At 29.4% G+C, this 20,872-nt stretch overlaps 6 protein-coding genes across 6 annotated transcripts; 3 read left to right on the top strand and 3 right to left on the bottom strand.

Moving 5' to 3' along the window:
• Positions 1 to 1,310: 1,310 nt before the first annotated feature.
• BMH1 (14-3-3 family protein BMH1) lies at positions 1,311 to 2,120 on the bottom strand (the record flags this gene model as incomplete). Its single annotated transcript, XM_064861393.1, has 1 exon — positions 1,311 to 2,120. One exon carries the CDS (start codon positions 2,118 to 2,120, stop codon positions 1,311 to 1,313), a length of 810 nt encoding a protein of 269 aa, XP_064717070.1.
• Positions 2,121 to 2,902: 782 nt separating this feature from the next.
• ECM32 (RNA helicase) lies at positions 2,903 to 6,592 on the bottom strand (the record flags this gene model as incomplete). The annotated part of the gene is made up of 1 exon (XM_064861392.1): positions 2,903 to 6,592. The coding sequence occupies one exon, from the start codon at positions 6,590 to 6,592 to the stop codon at positions 2,903 to 2,905; it is 3,690 nt and encodes a 1,229-aa protein (XP_064717069.1).
• Positions 6,593 to 7,703: 1,111 nt separating this feature from the next.
• On the top strand, positions 7,704 to 8,657 carry TMT1 (trans-aconitate 3-methyltransferase; the record flags this gene model as incomplete). The annotated part of the gene is made up of 1 exon (XM_064861391.1): positions 7,704 to 8,657. The coding sequence occupies one exon, from the start codon at positions 7,704 to 7,706 to the stop codon at positions 8,655 to 8,657; it is 954 nt and encodes a 317-aa protein (XP_064717068.1).
• Positions 8,658 to 10,717: 2,060 nt separating this feature from the next.
• GRX4 (monothiol glutaredoxin GRX4) lies at positions 10,718 to 10,975 on the top strand (the record flags this gene model as incomplete). Its single annotated transcript, XM_064861390.1, has 1 exon — positions 10,718 to 10,975. The coding sequence occupies one exon, from the start codon at positions 10,718 to 10,720 to the stop codon at positions 10,973 to 10,975; it is 258 nt and encodes an 85-aa protein (XP_064717067.1).
• Positions 10,976 to 11,202: 227 nt separating this feature from the next.
• Positions 11,203 to 13,419, bottom strand: RAD24 (Rad24p; the record flags this gene model as incomplete). The annotated part of the gene is made up of 1 exon (XM_064861389.1): positions 11,203 to 13,419. The coding sequence occupies one exon, from the start codon at positions 13,417 to 13,419 to the stop codon at positions 11,203 to 11,205; it is 2,217 nt and encodes a 738-aa protein (XP_064717066.1).
• A 706-nt stretch (positions 13,420 to 14,125) lies between these two features.
• BRR2 (ATP-dependent RNA helicase BRR2) lies at positions 14,126 to 20,689 on the top strand (the record flags this gene model as incomplete). The annotated part of the gene is made up of 1 exon (XM_064861388.1): positions 14,126 to 20,689. One exon carries the CDS (start codon positions 14,126 to 14,128, stop codon positions 20,687 to 20,689), a length of 6,564 nt encoding a protein of 2,187 aa, XP_064717065.1.
• Between the last annotated feature and the right edge of the window lie 183 nt (positions 20,690 to 20,872).

Here is a 20,872-nt window from a genome sequence, read left to right as displayed (position 1 = left end):
TATACACACAAGTGTTATCATCAATAACAACCATATAAACACAAGACCTCCTACAACTTCCTACTTTTCATATACTTAAGTCAATTTTTTTTTACCCCTATATGTGAAAGTGTCCAATTCCAAGAAGTCAGTTATTCATAACCTGGAAGAATAAACAAAAACAAGGAACAAAAGAGAATTTGATAAAAAAACAAAAACAAAAAATCAAAAAAATGAAAAGAACAAGACAAAATTTGAAAGTTACACAGAGCAGGGACAAAATGACAATGGAGGGGGAAAATAAAAAAACAGGGCAAAACAAAAAAGAAAAAAAAAAGGAAAAAAAAAAAGAAAAAACTGACGCTGTTATGTTTTTCTTTTTATTCCCCCCTCCCCTCCCTCATCTCCAATATTTCATACAAACCAAGTCTATAGCTGAACAAACATACCTACCTATATACCTATAATGTATGTGTACACACCCGTCATATTTATATGTATATGTATATGCAGATCTGACACCTCTCATTTGCTCCCCCCCTCCTATTTTTTTTATATACAAATATCCGAAAGCTATGAAAACTTCCAAGAAAAATATAAAAATCGTAATGATTGCATATTTTTAAATCATATATATTATATGTAGATGATTCTTCTACTAAATTCGCAGATATAGTAAGCAAATAAAACTGAAAAAGAAAAAAGCTGAAGCAATAAAAGTCTATACTGCCATAAAATGTAAATTGTGTAAAAAGACACAAAAAATAGCGCAGTCTAACATTCATATATATATGTTGATAAAATAGGTTAAAATAAAACAGAGTAAAGTATAGTATAGTAACATAAAATAGTATAATAAAAAAAAATAAAACAGAATAATTAATTTTTTTTTATAAGAAGGTATAAATAAAAAAAAAGAAATAGTCATCAATAATTATTAAAATAACAAAGTAATATCAAAAATAAAAAAAAAATTAAAAGACATAATAAAATAAAATTAAATTAAAAGTAATGATAATAATAGTAGTAGCAACGATAATAATCATAACATTTTTCAAGAACACTCTTGCAGGATACAAAAAAAAAAGATTAATAAAGGAAATCAAAATCAATTAAACCAATTTTATTTATTATTCCCGTTCCGATTTTTCATATCTTTGAATCATCCTTATGTACGTTTTTTTTTTAAAAAAAAATCCTTTATTTTCTTGTTTATTCTTTTGTACTTTCAGTAATGTTATTATTATTATTTTTTTTCTCATCCTAATTCATAAACATTAGTTCTCCAAAAAAAAAATTCTTTACGTTATTTTATTTTATTTTTTCTTACCTTATTTTGGAGGGATACCTTCATCATCGTTATCATCATCACCAACCTGTTGTTGATCTTGTTGCTGTTGTTGTGATTCGTTAGAGATAGGACCTTCAGTCATGTCAGAAGTCCATAAGGTTAGATTGTCTCTGAGCAATTGCATGATTAAAGTACTGTCCTTATAAGATTCTTCGGATAATGTGTCCAATTCAGCAATAGCATCATCAAAGGCTTGTTTGGCCAAATGACATGCCTTATCTGGTGAATTTTGAATTTCATAATAGAAGACAGAGAAATTAAGAGCCAAACCTAATCTAATTGGATGAGTGGGTGGCAATTCAGTGGTGGCAATTTCGGTGGCAGTAGTGTAAGCCTGTAAAGATGATTCAGCAGCATCGACTCTCGCTTGGTCCTGGGAAAATTCAGCTAGATAACGGTAGTAGTCACCTTTCATCTTATAATAAAACACTTTGGATTCTCCGGTGCTAGCTGTTGGAATCAGATACTTATCCAACACAGATAAAACATCATTCGAGATATTCGTTAATTCAGCTTCAATCTTAGAACGATAGTTTTTAATTAACTCAACTTGATGTTGTGAGTTTTCCTTTGATTCTTCCTTTTGTTCAATAGATGAAACGATTCTCCATGAAGCACGACGACCACCAATAACGTTCTTATAAGCAACAGACAGTAAATTTCTTTCTTCAACAGATAATTCTTGACCTGCAGAGGCAACGTTCTTCATATTTTCGACCATTTCTTCATAACGTTCGGCCTGTTCGGTCAACTTAGCTAAATATATGGAATCTTCACGACTTAGAGACATTTCTTTACTTTTCTTTTATGTATGTATGTGTGTATATATGTATATTCTCAGGATCTTGTGATGATTATTAGCTCTTGATGATCACACGTGTTCTATATTTTATTTTATCGTTCTGTTTAATAACAAGTAATAGTTAAAGTTCCAAAACTATTCCACAAAAGTGAATCTATCTAGATCTGATCTTTTCTACCTTAAAGTGAAATGTAAAAAGAACAAAAAAAAATACCAAACGAAAAGAAAAAAGAGAGAGAGAGAACCAAAAGTAACAACAAATGAATCAGATAATATTTTATCTAATACTTAAAGGTTGAATTGGTAAGACTAATCGTGCCAATTATGATAAAACAGATTACCATAAAAAAAACCTTATCAAAGTATACAAAGTACGCAAAGTGTTCTTAGAGTAATAACGTTTGAACTTGGATCAAACAAAGAAACTAAGAGACACTCACCCTTCTTTCTCTATTTCTCGGCCTTCTCCTTTTGCCCCTCCCGTCCCCCTCCCCTTTTCCACTTCACACACCACACATCACACCACCGTCTTTGATCCAAAAAGAAAAATAAAACAATACTAACAGACACTATAGATAAATCACTCATCATACGCATCGTTCAACATGATAAACAAAGGGAGGGTAACTAAATTGTAAGCCTAGAAAACCCCATGAAGAGTTGTATTGTATATTGTAGATAGAAAACACTTGGAAAATTTATCATTAGCAGTCATGTATTATGAATACACACATGCACACACGTACACAGAAACATTTATAAATACACTTTCAATACTGATCTAATGAAGGAAAGATCAACTTACGCCCACGTAGATAACGTATATATGTTCGCCACATACCACCTCCGCGCTCTAACACAGAGTCGTTTCCAACGAGAATCAATCCATACTTGCTTCTTGTCAGTGCCACATTTAAACGACGTTTGTCCATTAAAAAACCTATTTTATTCTCCTTGTTACTTCTAACACATGAGAAAATGATAAAATTCTTTTCATGTCCTTGATATGAATCAACGGTAGCCACTTGTAACCCATTAATAATATTAACCGTATGAGATTGAATTCCATTAATAGTGCTTAGTAGACCATTGTCCTTCTTTTCGCTAAATTTGTCTTCTTCTATCTCTTGCACCATAGCCAAACCCTTCGGATTAATGACCATATCTTCAACAAGACGAGACGATATATAATCTCTTTGTGCAGAGTATGGTGTGACAACACCAATATCCTCTAGCGAAACATGTTTCTCGTCCAATAGTTTATAAATTACACTAATAATAATGTCACATTCATATGTATTGATATATGTGTAACCTTGCAAACGAAAACTGTTACTAACAACGTTATCACCCCTATTCATAGAGTCATTTGTAACTTTGGTCTCTGATCCTTTCCTACAACTAATAAAATATAATGGATACTTAATACCATCCCAACTCTTGTCTGTCTTGGTGACACCATTTTGTAATTTGTTGTCATAGATATGAGCAATTGGGAATTCACTGACTTGTGGATGCATACGGTACTGCGTGTTCAACATTTTTGGTTCCTCATACGATCCATTTTTAAGAATTCTTTCAAAAAGTGACATCTCTAATTGTAATACATTACTGAAACTTGATAATTGCTTGTCATCACCAACAAACACAAATTTCTTAATCCCTGGCAGAGATAAAGGCACTAAGGTAGAGACTTCTGATGATTGTGTAGATTCATCCATAATTACCACTGGTAATTCTTTAATGACTTTCAATTGACGTCCTCCAGCGGTCATGTTTGTAGTTAAGATAACTTGAGCGCGGCATACATGAGCTGTGATATATTTAGTGACATTTTCATACAGTTTCCTGTCTGCGTTCGCACTAAGAATCTCACCTCTTTGTTTTGCTAAATAATTATTTCTAACATCATCTGGTAAATCCCGCATAATCAAATTATGTAAACATACTGATCCCAATGGATGGTCCATTGCATATTCTGATTCTTTTCGATCTGATAAAATCCTTAGAATCTTTATATCTGGTTTAGATTCCATCAATTTTTCTGCAATGTTATCAATTGCAATATTAGAGGCTGCCACACAAAGAATAGGATATGTATGTAAGTTCTCTATCAGCTGAACAATAATTTCCTCAATAGTGGATGTCTTACCAGTACCAGGAGGACCTTGTATTACTGTGACACTATTATTCAATACAGTTTCAACAGCATCCTTTTGAGATTCATTCAATGTATCTCTACTAAATTTTAACCTATTATTAAACTTAATCTGTTTAATCTTTTCATTACCCAATAATAACTGAATAAATTTAGGATTAGTTAATCTAGTCATAGAAAATAAAATTCTATTTGTTTGTACCGAGGTAGGAAGTATCATTAAATCATCACTACCTAAAGTTGTAGGTAACACTAATTTATTCCATGGAAATAATTCTACTAAAACATGATACTCTTTACGTACTTTAGCCACTTCTTTAATAAAACAATACCATACTTGAGTGTCATCATATTTATTGACTAGCATTAACGGTTGCATCTGGTTAAATGGAATACGACCTGCTTTCAACAAATGGGGAGCTAGGACATATTGTAATTCTGGATTATTTGTGGACGTTTTAAAAACAAAAACACTTTCCTTTTTGTCTAAAGGCCACATGATCTTAATATCTTTCATAAAAGAAGATTCTAGTCTTTCTTCTTGAAAAAGAGCATAAGAAAATGTATCACAATAAGTTTTCATATCCGGGTATGCTAAAACGGGCTTGAATTTTTCATACGCTCTTAAATGAGTACCTTCTTCAATACTATTTCCACTGTATTGTGATTCAGTGCTTTTATTCTCTACGGCATGATAATTGTTATTCTCGTCCTCTTTCTTCTTCTTTTTATCTTCTTTCTTCATCACCTTTTTTGTAAAGGCCTCTTTAACTTCCAAATGCGAAGATACCTCGGCACCCTTGAATGAATCATCCCAGCCAGTTGACCATGTTTTGGATTGGAATGTTTGTTCATTATTTTTCTTATTCCTTAAATTTCCTTCTTCCCCAGATTCACTCGTGTTGTTATTTAATTCAACCACTGTTCCAATTAAATTATTGCTCCATCCATTTGACCATGATGTAGATGCAACTTGACTTTTACTTTCTTTTCTACTCATTATACTATTTCCTCTATTTGATTGTATGGTATTATTATCATTTGGAAAATTGGTCTTAGCTTTCTCCTTAACGGATCGTAATTTGTTATTGTTACTTTTTAAGGCAACTTTTTGCATGTTTTTATTCTTTTTGTTAGATGACTTGTTCAACTTTGTTTGTTTAGAATTGGATGCTGTCTGAAATTGTTTCTTTATGGTATTTTTCTCGCTTGTTTTATTTTTCTGCTTCTTCCTATCGTTCTGTTTTGTAGTAATTGAATCATTTTTTAAACTAATAGTACTAACATCTTTTTTACTAGATTCTTTTTCTAATCGAGATAAATTAGGAGTAGATTGAATTTTATCAACACCATTTGTCATATTATTTCCTTCCGGTTTCTTGAAAACGAAGGATAAAGTTTTATTCTTATTGTCATTATCTTTATTACTATTAGTATTAGTACCATTACTTAAAGAAATAGACTCTATTTTTATAGTCAAACTTTGTAAATTACTCTCTGAATTAATTGCTTTAAAACCTTTAAATGAGCTCAACTTTACATCAGAGGCACTAATAATTTTGGAATTTTCTCTTTTATTAGAGAACGCCTCTTTGGTCATCTTCTGCATTAAAGTCATCGGCTTCGGTACTTTTTTAGAAGAGATCTTACTCTTTGTGTTACGTTTATTTTTTGAACGTCTTTTACCCCCACGCAAACTTTTCCTTTTTCTATTTAGTTTCTTTAATTTATTGGATGGTTCAGGAATGTTTAATAGATGATAAATGAATTTATGTGAATCTTCCGATATAAAGTAATCTCTTTCATTTTTAGGTAATTTATTCACACAATTATCACAAAAGACTGAAGGATGTGTATTAAGCGTGTTATTTTTACTCTTACTACTATTTTTGATTTGATTCATTTTCTTAACATTCATCTTTAATTCATCATCCCCACATTTCAAACAGTAACAATCTCTGAAAATTTTGAATTTAATCCAAAAGGAAAGCAAAGCACCATTATTTAATGAATAAGATACCATGGTTTGTTTCATATCTTGATCAATTTTGTCTTCATTGTTCAATAACTTACTGAGACAAGACTTACAATAAATATCCATATCATCGCCGCCAAACCTGATAATTTCCAATTGATGAACATTATTGTTATCCTTACATTCCTCACAGCATAATTCTTCAGGGTTTTGTGGATCAGATATATCAATGACCGTTTTATGCCTGGTTGTAGATAAATGCTTCATTAATTGGTCAGCGGAACCCTTTTCATGACACGTTTTACATTCAAATTGTGAATCATCCATTTAATATATTTAGCTTAGATCAAAAACAAAAACAAAAACAATAATAATGGTATTTAATGGAATAATTATATTTCTCGAAGATTAACCACTGAAAACTATTTTTTTTAATAATCTATCTATTTATTTAGCTATCTAGCAATCAGTTTACCAGTCAATAAATATGCATATATTGTTATTTACTGACTAATATTATTTTATTTACAAGTTGCAAACTTGCTGTTTTGTTACATGTCAATTCTTTGTCGTTATATACTCGCATCTGCTTTTCGATGTATTCTTTTTTCGACATATATTAAATTATTCAATTATTCAATATGAAAACAATACAGAAAAAAAGCAACTGCAGTTCGAACCTCGACAAGACACAAAAATCAGTAAGAAAAGGTTAAAATTAATACTTGAAGTGATATAAGAAGAGCTTAACATATGTTGTTACATGTGTACTAAAACTGATAAATTTAAATAAATACTTTTTTAATTAACATATTATAATACCCAATAGAAATTGAATACTACTATTGATATTTATTACCTATTTTATTTCTTATAAACTTTAAAACAAACCAACACAAACTATTTATTATGAAAAAACCTTCCTTATTTGATCTAACATAAAAGTTGTTATGTTTTATCTTGCCCTGGTTACTTCTTAATTCTTGGTTTTGAAAATGGAAAGTGTCAAAAATGTAATAATCAAACCTTACTATTTATAATTGTTAGCTTCTCATACATATACATATTTTTTGTTTGAAGATCTATTTTTTTTTTTTTTTTTTTTTGATTTACTGTTTAGCATTTAACTCCGGGCCCTCAGAAAAGATACTTACAATTTAAAATAAGACTAGTAATATTATATCGATAGATTGTGCCTTTTTTTCGTGACAGCTTACCCTAACCTTTTCAAAATTTAGTTACATGATCAAGAATGAATGATTGTAAAAAACTTAGAATAATGTTTTGGACACACACACGCACATATACATATATAGACATATATAGCAAGAGTGAAAGTGAGAAAGAAAGTAAAGCATAAATAAGGTTCACCTTATTTTTTCTCATTTATTTTTATGGGTTCAAATTCACAACAACAGTACCATTCATAACAATTAACATGTCTGCTTTTTCAAATAAATCGTTCAACACTATTGGATATTTTCTTAGTCGTCCAGATTATCCTGAATCGTTTTATGAAATATTGAAAAATTATCATGAAATCAATCAATTGAATAAGAAAATTGGACAAAGTGTATTGGATATTGGTTGCGGACCAGGCACAGCCACTTTTCAACTGTCACAATACTTAAATGAAAGGCTACATGAAAACGGGGACTTACCATACAAACACTTTCTTGGTACCGATATATCTTCAGTGATGATTCAAAAAGCCAATAATGAATTACAGAAAAGACAAGTAACAACAAACATCAATCCAAACCTAGACATAAAATTTGATGTTTGTTCATATGATAATGTCGATCAATCGAACTACGTCTCATATAAGTTTGATTTAATTACTGCAGCTCAGTGTGTTCATTGGTTTGACTTTGATACTTTTCAAAAAGTTGTATACGATGATCTATTAGCACCTGGTGGAACCCTTGCCATTTGGGGGTATGTTGACGCCATTTTGATTGATTATCCAGATTTGGATGATATTACTATTGATATTGCGTATGCAGATAATCAATTGGGACCATATTGGCAGCAACCCGGTAGAAATATCTTACGTAATCTGTTAAATGACTTTAAATTAGACCCAAATAAATTTGATAATATCAAGGAATCATATTTTAATGCAAGGAATTTTAGAAAGAACAAACAAATATTTAACAATAATAATATTTTAAAAATTTGCAAGACTTGCACTTTACAACAGTATGAAAACTACTTAAAGACTTTTAGTGCATATAGTTCATGGAAATTAGACCCACAGAAAACTAACGAATCCGATCCATGTGAAACTTATATTGATGAAATAATCAAAAGACACCCTGAACTATCTAGAAATTCTATAGTAAATTTAGTTTGGAATACATTTTATAAATTTGCAACAAGGAAAGAATAAACACCGAATGTCCAAGAAGATAGCAATGATAAAACATAATTCATCTTGTTCTATTCTTTATTAACAATTCACACCTTAATACCCCCGTGTATTCACATACCTCACCTATATATATAGTATATTATTAATCATTTTCCTTTTACGGTAATTTTCTTATCTAAAAATCATTATAACACCCGATTTTTTTTTGGGTGTCACAAATGCTAAATGGATGTGAAAGGTTATATCCATAAAAAAAAAATGGCTTATTATTCTAATACAACATGTGCTTAATTAAAGAATTAGTAAATGTAGAATTTGGAAATCACGTCATTATTTGCAATATCTTACTAGAAGTTTTTGCACAAAATGTTTTATAAAACAAACTGTGCCCCTGCGTATATATTTTTCTAAAAAATTTATAACAACCCTATCATCTCGTTACAAAAAAAAATAATGGAAGAAATGTCTAAAATAGAGTCATTGTTATTTAGTTGTCATGATACCGTTTATTTAGTTTAGACTATATATGAAATTCATATAAATTAAAAGGTTCACAAATTTCTTCTACAAACCCTAACTCCATATAGCTATAGCTATTGGAAAATCACCGAATATTATCTTTCAACCCGGTTTATGCTGCGTTGGTGTTATATATTGCATCTTATTTTCTAACTTGTAACTTTTGTTCCTAAATTTTCTTTAATGAGCTATCATTTCTCTAATGTCAAAAAATAATTTTTTATTCTAACAATAAAGCAGCTTGTATATTTTTAGACTTCTTTAAAGGTGCATTTGTTTGCAGAGAAATAACAAAAGATAGAGGTTTATACTTTTCTACATAGAATGCTTCCGATGAAGAATTGAGCTATTAGTAACCTTTTCCTCTTTTTTTTTTTGTTATTTCTTTTGACATACTATTAAATTATACATTTTTTTATTTCAATAATATTTATTTTAATATTTATTTGGAACTAGTTGTCGTTGATTTAAATATTTTAGCTAAACTTAGTCTTTGTTCTGACCTGCGACAACCCATTTTATCTTATTGTTGTATATATAACTATTAGATAGAATGTAAACTACATATTAATATCAGTGTTTTTAATACTCTACTATTTTTTTGTTAAAACAGAAGTAGAACAAGAAGTACAGTGAAGCAATTTTTCAAGATTCATTCTAGACCAAATGACAATTATTTATATTCAAAGTAAACAAAATTTACTTGAAACTATATCTTCTTTGCAAAAAAAAACAAGGAAATTTTTTAATACTCCTTTATTTTTATAATGAAAATAATAAATTATCTCATTCAATTAGCAATTTCATCATAGAATCAAATACAGGGGTTAACAAATTTATTTTTCTTCTTGTAAATATGGAATATCCTCTGAATAAAGATATTTTGGAGATGTTTAATATTTCATTTGTACCATATGGCATTTTGTCAAGGGATGGTTATATCTTACAAAAATTTTATGGATCAGATCTAATACATTTCTTACGAAATCTGGACGAATGCACTTCTACAATCTATAGTGACCTATATATTAATAATAGGTCAATAAAAATTAAGAAACAAGAAAACAAAACTCTGCAAAGAAGTAATCAAACTTTTAATAACGATACTTTATATGATGGAAAATTGTTGGGAATGAGCGCCTTTATTCATTGGATATATAGTAAACATTCTCAATATTATATTAAACAGATTTAGTATACAAAATTATAATAAAGTTCTTCACTTTCTTTCTCTATATACAACATAGAAATAATAATATAGAAAGATTGTAAATAAGATAAAAATAATGTATGATGAAATCCTTGGCTTTATATATGTTAACATTCAGCCATTTTCCTCTACGAACAGTAAGATATTTAATAAATAAACTCAACAACTTTTGGTGACCTCTCAACAATTATTACTCAACAATTTATCGTTTAGTGTCTGCTAAAATCTTATTGTTCTATCTATTTTATCATAGAACATTCTATTTCAACAAAAATACTATTCAGATACAGATACTTTAATAAATGAACTAGATGAAAAACTCGAAAGATTAGTTAACAGTGTGCCTGTTATGATATTTATAAAAGGCACACCTGATGAACCTAAATGTAGATATTCAAGAGATTTAATTGACTTGTTAAGAAAAAATCATATCAGATTTGGATTTTTTAACGTCTTAAGAAATCCCTTTTTTAAGGAAGAATTAAAAAGATTTGCGGATTGGCCCACTTTCCCACTAGTTTATCTTAATGGAGAGTTTCAAGGCGGATTAGATATTATTATAGAAAAATTAGATGAAGATCCAATGTATTTTCAAAAAAAAATATGACATAGTTAAATTTTATTTTCGATTTATTACTTAACCCTATATCTACTTTTTTATTGTTTTAGTTTATTTCATTTCACGTATATATATATATATATATATAGATGAAGTTGGCAGTTACCATTATTTTCTTAATGAATGTGTGAAGAATTAATTTATTAAGATGTATTAATTTTGATTAATTAATCGATTCCATAGTTATTATTTATGCATTACTTTTGATTTTTGCATCAGAATAAATTTTCTAAATCCGAATCTGACAACATATCCTCCTCATTATCATCATTAATTGATTCTGAATGACTTGCAGCACCCAAAAGTTCACACCCCTTCTTAGGCTTCTGTTGTGACAAAATTTCATATATTTTACTTTCGTCCTCATCATCCAACAAACTCTCTAAATCTTCTTGTTCACTATCTACTAATGAATCATCAAGATAATCTTCATTATAAAGATCATTTTTATGGGCATCACTTTCAAACATATTTTTTTGCTCCCATCTTTGTATCAATACTTGTAGTTTTTCGTCTCTTTTTCGAAGTAAGTTATTAATATTTCTCTCTATCTCATGTTTTATATCTTCCTCTGATTTAATGTTTTTTGAAGAATTATAATTAAATTTAAACAAACCACCTATTCTTTCTAAAAGATCAATCTTATCCTCAACATCCTCAATATTCTCTATATTAGATATTATTCCATTCTTATTTTCATTATTCTTGTCAATTTTACCTGATCCTTTCAAATAATATTGGATTGCCTTCATTCTATAATCATATTGTTTCCGTATCAATGGAGAATAATATCCTAAATACAAAACAATGTCTTTCATTAACACAGATTCATTATATTTATAAAACGACACGTTTTGATAATCAGTAGATTCCACCTTAACCTGTTGTTGTTTTTGGTAACATTTCCAATCTCTTGGGAACATAAAATCCCCATGTACTCTGTCATTCCCTCCGTTTGGTTTACATTTTATATTTCTAGAATAGCTGTTAAATTGATTTCTTATTTTGCGTATCATATATTCTAAACCTTCCAGACTGCATGAACCATAGAAAAGAGAGTCATTTTCACTTAAAGACATTACTATTTCAGAAGCAACTTCTATTGGAAATTGGCCTTTATTAAAAGAACCGTAATTTTCTAATAGCCCTAATTTAAAATTATCATTGAAGGATGTGGAACTGTTATTGTTATGAATTTTATTATTATTGATACTGCTACTAATAGTATTGTGACTATAACTACTATTATGCAAAAGTTTGTTTATCATTTCATTATCATCAATCAAATTTCCCACTTTATCATGAGACCCATATATAATCTTACCAATACTATGAAAGAAGGAAATTGATTCATTTCTTATATATACACTATTATCAACAGTCTTTATGTCACCTTTTGAAGTTGCCCAAAATTGAAATGATGATATCATTGATCTTATGTCACCATTGTTTGATTCCAATAAAGTTTGAATATATTGGTCTTTTAAACCCCATTTATTATTTTCTTTTAACATTAACTGTTCGTTCAAAGCAATTATATTTAATAATTTTTTCATTAAAGTGTTATTAACCGGATTAAACTTTATTCTTTTCAACCTAGGGTGATTTAAGATTTCTCTACTGAATATGGTCTCTGCATTATATGTATTAGTAATATTAATATTATGACCTTCATTTGCTATCTCACATTCGGTAAGACATATTATTAGTGGTGGTAATCTATGATTATTAACAGATGATAACCAATCTTTAATAATAGATTGAAATTGTAACCTTGTTTCTAAATGGAATACATTCGGCAAATCTTCCACTAACAATATAGACAAATTATATATCCCATTAAAATATTTAGATCTTTGCAAAAAATCATTAAAAGATTCAACATGATTCAATTCATTTAATTCTAGAGAATTTTCATATTCAATAACATAATTCTGACGAAATCGACTGTTTTCATTAGTATTGTTGTTGATAACATCCAGGTTTTCATTTCTATGTTTATATCTATATAAAGGTACCAATTTTTCACTTAATATTTTAATCAAGGTGCTTTTACCACAACCGCTTGGCCCAGTTAACAACATAATTCTTATATCTTCATTATAATTTGAAAGCATATCTGAAAGTACTTGCTCTACATCCTTTATTTTCTTTTTATGAACGGAGACCTCATCAATAATTATTGGTGAATATTTATCATACCATTGTAAAGAATTGTCATATGTACCATTTTCTTTATCATATATATTGGAACCATATACATTCTTATTTTGACTAATCGTTTTTTGATAACTATTATTACTCCCACTATCCATCTTAGTGTTGCTATTAAGAAGTGATTTTTCACGTTCGTTTTGAGTAGATTGTACTGATTCCCATAATTTAGTTTGAGATTCTAGAAAACTGGAAGAACTTCTAAATAAAGAACTCATTTTTTATCATACTATGTCTATTCCTATATAACTGCAGACAACAAAAGAGATTTGATGAGTGACAGATGAGAGATCAAATAAATACTTCTCTTACATAAAACAAACCATTAATTATTTGAATGTTACCTTCAAATGCATTACTTTCTAATTTAGACTTCACCTACTCTAATCAAATTATATATAAGTTAAGAACTGATTGCACTAACTAATTGAACAGCTGTAATCCTAGTAATTCGGACTAATCGTTTCTTGTTCTGACACGTACAATAGTAAAGATATAATCTCTTTTTCACTTGCATCAGTTCTGTTATTCTACTTCTTTGGGTATCTATCTATTTACAGATTTGTAATAAATTTTTCAGATCTGTTAAAAAAAATATTTCAATGTAATTGAAGAGAGAAGAGACCATACAGTGTACAAACAAAACTTGAAACGCCACTTTGTATACATTGCACAATTACTAAAGTGTATGAATAGCATATAATTTTGCATGGGTTTAGTTAGTTAATGTGATATTACATTCAAAAAGAAAAAAAACAAAATAAGAATTATTTGAACAAATTTTGGAATATTCAGTAGTAAAACCCAGAAATACCAATCAAACCAACAGAGTAATTGTAAAAGCCAAGTTGAGTGTATTTTCCATTCTATTTCTACATATTCTATTCCCCAGTTGTTTAGTATTACTAATATCAATTATTAACTATGTCTGCATTAAATAATGATAAGAATTCTAGAGAAAAAAGGATCAAAGAAATTTATAGACATGATGAAATGTCAAATAAAGTTCTTCAAGTGGATAAAAGATTACAGAGTTTTGAATCAGATCCATTGAATGATGCAGAATTGTCTAAGCCAACATCAATGTATGGGAAAGTTAAATTAAGTGATATGGGAAAAAATGTTAATAAGCAAATAGACACTGAAGAAATTGATAATATTAAAAGACAAATTCAAAATAAAGATATTTCTTTGAGCAACCATAATGATAACCAGAACAAAACAGCCACTAATATTATTAGCGATAAGACTATTTTGGAAATGGATAACGTCTCAACATTGAAATACTACCCAAGTGATAGCTATAATAGTGAAATATATGAAAAAATACTGAAATGGACTATGGAATTACTAGGAAATGACATCCCACACGATATTATCTTAGAAACATCAGATATCTTGATATATAATTTAAAAGATCAATCAAATAAAAATGGTAATAAAATCGACACAAACGTACAAGTACAACAAAATATTGAAAATGATTTAGGTGTATCTATTGATACAAAGAGATTTACAGATTTAATCAAACTGACAAATATGATTACCGATTATGACTTAAACACAAAATATAATACTATTTCAAAACAGTATGATAATACTATAATAAAGACAAATTCACTTAGTGATGAGGATGTTGAGGAAAATCAGAATGATATAGAGGATCTGAATACTTTAGAACAAGAATTACTTATAGAAGAAGCAGAAGGCGAAGGGGAAGAAGCAAATTTATCGAATATCGTGAATAACAATAACTCTACAATAATTAAAGAAAATATCTTAGACACAAAGTTATTACCAAATAAAGAGGAAGTTATAATTGAGTCAACTATGGAGAAAAATATTCTGCCAATAATCACCCTTATAAATAAAGATTACATCAAAAGAAGAATACAACTAGATTTTAATCAGAGAGAATCAACACTCCTTAACAATATATTTAATAAAATTATTAAATTGTTAAAGTCTACTCAACATGATAAAAAACAATTTATTGAAAAAATCGAAACTATATTAGACCATAATAAACATCCTAATTTAATTAAATTCTTTTCTAAAAATTATCATAAATTATCTTGGGGGGTAATTCTATCAGAAGTGAAACCTTCAGATCTAAATAATGTATTTGAAAGAATGAAATTGAATAATTGTCAGGACCTTTTAGAGGAGTATCTTTCAAATAAAGACGTTGGTAATAATTTGTCAATGAAAAGGTCATTGGAAGAAAAAGATGATGAAAATGAAATAAATGAGCAACATCAAGGACAGAAGAAAATATTGCTAAAGAAGCAAATACTTCCTCCGATAGTAGATCTTGATGCAATTAAATTTAATCAGAATTTAAATATTTTAAATATTGATAAAGTTAATCTCCCAGAGGGTTCCTTTAAAAAAGTTAAAGACAATTATGATGAAATTCACATTCCAGCACCAAAGAAACCATCTGCTAATTTTTCATTAATATCTATATCAGAATTACCAGATTGGGCCCAAGAAGCTTTCCCCTCTAAGGAAACTGTAACTCTTAATCAAATTCAATCAAAAGTTTATCCTCGAGTATTTGAGAATGATTCTAATCTTTTGTTATGTGCTCCTACTGGTGGTGGGAAAACTAATGTGGCTATTTTAGGTATTTTACGCGCATTATCTCATTTTCATAATAATTACACCAATAAGTTTAACCTCTCTAGTTTTAAGGTAGTCTACATTGCTCCATTAAAAGCGTTAGTCCAAGAGCAAGTGAGGGAATTTCAAAGAAGGTTGTCATATTTAGGTATTAAGGTATCAGAATTAACGGGTGATTCTCGATTAAATAAGTATGAAATTGCTCAGTCACATATTCTGGTGTCAACTCCAGAAAAATGGGATGTTGTAACTAGAAAGATGGACGATTCATCATTTGTCCTTGACATTAGTTTGATAATTATTGATGAAATACATCTTCTTCACGATATCAGAGGTCCTGTTTTAGAAAATATTGTTTCTAGAACATTATATTCTCGATATTGGTTAAACATTCCTAGATTAATTGCATTATCTGCAACATTACCAAATTATACCGATGTTGCCAAATTTTTAAGAGTCCCTGATGACTTTATCTTTTATTTTGATTCTTCTTATAGACCATGTCCGTTGACCCAACAATTTTGTGGTATTCGTGAACAAAGTGCCTTAAAAAGGATGGCAGCTATGAATGATGCATGCTACGATAAAGTTTTTGAATCTTTATCTAATAATAATCAAGTGATTATTTTTGTTCATTCTAGAAAGGATACTGTACGCACAGCTACTTGGTTGAAAAATAAATTTCTACAAACTGATAATATCAATAAGATGAAACCGCAAGAAGCTGGTTCCAAAGAAATTTTATTATCTGAAAGTAAAAACGTTAAAGATCCAACTTTAGGAAAATTGTTTGAATATGGAATTGGTATTCATCATGCAGGATTGACCAGAGAGGATAGGTCATTATCCGAGGATTTGTTTGCTGACGGTCTATTAAGAGTATTGGTATCAACTGCCACTTTAGCATGGGGTGTCAATTTACCTGCACACACAGTTATTATTAAAGGTACTGATGTGTATTCTCCTGAAAAAGGTACATGGGAACAACTTTCACCACAAGATATTTTACAGATGTTAGGAAGAGCCGGTAGACCTAGATATGACACTCATGGTGAAGGTATCATTATAACTAAACAATCTGATTTACAATATTATTTAGCAATTCTTAATCAACAATTACCAATCGAATCACAGTTAATGTCAAGATTAGATGATAGTGTGAATGCGGAAATAGTTCTGGGAAATATTAAATCAAGGGAAGATGCAATAATATGGCTAACCTATACATATTTGTATATTAGAATGCTTGTGTCTCCTACCTTGTATAAGGTTGACACATTTGGAAATTCTGATGAGCCAACTCTTTCATCATTTAGAGCATCCATTGCGCATAGTGTCCTGACTAAATTACGAGATCAACAATTAATTATATATAATGAGGAAGATGGTTCCGTAGAACCTACAGAACTTGGCCGTATCGCATCTTACTTCTATATTAAACCTGAATCAATAACTATTTACAACAGGGAGTTAACTGATCGTAGTACTATTATAGATATGTTTAGAATATTTTCTCTTTCAGATGAATTTAAATACATATCTATTCGTCAAGAAGACAAAATTGAGTTACAAGAATTATATAACAAATGTCCAATACCTATTAAAGATAATATTACTCATCCAACTACTAAAGTGAATATATTATTACAAGCATACATTTCTCAATTAAAATTTGATGGATTTGCACTGAATGCTGACATGGTATTTATTCAACAAAATGCAGGACGATTAATAAGGGCTATGTTTGAATTATGCTTAAGGATGAAATGGTCTCAACCAAGTAAGGTACTGTTAAGTTTAGCAAAATCTATTACTTGGAAGATGTGGTCCACTAACACACCTTTAAGACAATTTAGAAAATGCCCTACAGAAGTGATAAAGCGTGCTGAATCAGCTATATTACCATGGACAAAGTATCTTGAATTTACTTCACCTTCAGAATTGGGCCAAGCTATACGAGTTGAGGGCTACGCAAAATTGGTATACGACTTAATTCAAAGATTTCCAACTGTAAAAATTAATTCAATAATCCAACCATTAACACCAAGTTTGTTAACATTTGAAATCCAAATTTTACCACATTGGATATGGGATGAAGGCATTCATGGAACAGGCGAAATTTTTTGGATATTTCTTGAGGATACAGATGGCAGGGAAATACTCTATGCCGATACAATTTTAATAAAGGAATCAGATATCGATATTGAACAGTCATTATCTTTCCATCTCCAAATATCACCCTCACAACAAAAACGGTTACCTCCTACAGTATATATAAGTGTTATCTCAGAAAGGTGGTGGCATTGTATATCACGGTCACCTATCGTATTAGAAACTATAAAGTTACCAAAAAAATTTCCGTTGGGCAGAGAACTTGACGATGTTGATAAAGTTATAGTAGATTCGTTAGGGTATAAAGAACTCAACGACATATTTAAAGGTATTACATTTAATGACATTGAGAAAGACGTTTTTCCTGTTTTATTTGAATCAAATGAAAATATTTTAATCGGTTGTCCTAGAGGATCTGGCAAGACAAATATGGCATTACTTGCGATATTAAACCATTGGAGACAAAATAAAGGTAGAGCTGTATATATCAGTACCTCTCAAGATCATATAAACAACAATTATGACCAATGGAATAAAAAAATAAGTCATATTGCTGGAGGGAAAACTATTAATAAATTAGGCGATAATTTAACATCTAATATAAAACTCTTAGCTCAAAGTCATTTGATATTAGCTACACCACAACAATTTGATGCCTTGTCACGTAACTGGAGAAAACGTAAGAATATCCAACGTATTGAATTATTCATCTTCGATAATATTAATGAAATTAGCCATGAATCTTTTGGATATCTATATGAAAATATGATTTCTAGAATTATTTTTATGTATTCTCATATTAGCAATGATATTAGGATTGTTGGACTTTCGTCATGTTTACCAAATGGTATTGATTTGGGTGATTGGATTGGTGTAAAGAAGGAAAATGTTTATAATTATATTCCAAATACCAGACTTAATCCAGTTGAAATTCATCTTAAGTCGTTTTCCAATATTAATCATTTACCATACACGCCAACTATGATACGTTATGCATTTGATAAAATGAAAAATAAGGCTCACTCAACACCATCAATTATATATTTGAATTCACGTAGAGATTGTGTTGAAATTGCTAAAAAAATTATAACTCTCTCTAAAATTTTTGGATGGAATATGTTAAAGACTGAAGGTGAACAGATTGAGAATTATGTCAACTCTCTAGTTGACAATGCATTGAAAACATGTTTGTTAAACGGTATTGGTATATTGTACACAGGGATAAATAAAAAAGATAGAAAGCTTATCCAAGATCTTTATAACCATGGTGTCTTCTCCATTCTTCTCATTACAAAAAATTTTTCATATGATGCACCCAAAGCAGATATGATAGTAGTTTTGGGTACAGAGTGTCTAGATTACAAAACAAATAAATATGTTAACTATCAAGCTGATGAAATTTCTGAGATTCTTGGTTGTGTTAGCTCTAATCATCATATAGCGGGAAAACTTTTTATTCTTACAAATGATTACCATAAAGCTTACTATCGCAAGTTTATTTCAGAACCTGCGCCAGTTGAAAGTTATTTATATTATTTCTTACATGATTCTTTCATTAATGAGATAAACAATATGGTAATCACCAACAAGCAAGATTGTCTTGATTGGTTAACTTATTCATATTTTTATAGAAGAATACATGCTAATCCTAGTTTCTATGGTGTTACTGATAATTCCTCTTATGGAATATCTGCATATTTAAGTGAATTAGTTGAAACTACAATTAATGATATGATTGATTTGAATTTAATACAAATAAAAGAAGCTAACCATGATGGAAATGCAGAAATAATATCCCCATTAAATGGATGTTTAATTGCCTCACATTATAGTGTATCTTTTTTTACAATGAACATTTTTGTTAAAACGTTGACAATTGATTCCACACTGAAGGATATCCTATTAGTTTTATCTTATGCTACAGAGTTTGAACCTATTCCTGTGGAGAAAGATGACATATTAAGGCTTTCTAGGATAGAAAAAATATTGCCATTACAATATCCTGATAGTAAAAGACTTAATATTGTTTCTTATAAAGTATTTATATTATTACAGGCGTATTTTTCTAGAATATCTCTATCAGTTGAATTTAAAAATGATTTAAGATTGATACTACGTAAAACAGAATCATTGATCAATGCCATGGTTGATATTTTATCAGGTGAAGGGTTTTTAAATGCAACTATAGCAATGGATCTTTCTCAAATGATCATGCAAGCTGTTTGGGATGTTGATTCACCATTGAAACAAATTCCATTTTTTACAGGAAATATATTGGAAAAATGCAAAGAATTAAAAGTTGAAACTGTATATGATGTAATGGCTCTAGAAGATAAAGATCGCGAATATATCATGACAGTATCTGATGAAAAGTTAATTAAATTGGCTGACTTTATAAACAATTACCCTAATATCGAAATGGACTACACTATAGAACATAGTAAATTTAAAACTGATGAACAAATTATGGTGCATATCACTCTAAGAAGAGACGACGAGCCAGAAACATTGATTGTAACTTCTGAATATTATCCTTATGAGAAAATTGAAAGATGGTGGATTGTCATAGGTGATAGTTCTAAACGTGAGTTATATGCTCTTAAGAAAGTTACATTATCAACAGAAGCTCAACAATATGATATACCATTTGAACTTTCCAAAGTAGGAAAACATGATTTGACTATTTGGTGTGTATGTGACTCATATCAAGATGCTGATAAAGAAGCTTCATTCTTTATAGAAATTATATAGTTTAACCATGAGATAAATTTATTTCAACATGTTAGATTTTAAGTATTATTTTGGAGTTAAATAGCTTCAACTTTTCGTCTATCAAGTAGAGAAAAACTGTTCAAGAATTGGTCAAATCCAAATTACGTTAATAAGAAATAGTCATTGCTATTCGTACAAATATGTAATCTTAACACTTGGTAC

The sequence above is a fragment of the Arxiozyma heterogenica genome (genome assembly GCF_036370985.1).
Source record: "Arxiozyma heterogenica strain weizmannii chromosome Unknown scaffold_7, whole genome shotgun sequence".
Classification (NCBI taxonomy): domain Eukaryota; kingdom Fungi; phylum Ascomycota; class Saccharomycetes; order Saccharomycetales; family Saccharomycetaceae; genus Arxiozyma; species Arxiozyma heterogenica.
The sequence above is the reverse complement of the archived record's forward strand: the minus strand, read 5'-3'. Positions and strand labels throughout refer to the sequence as shown.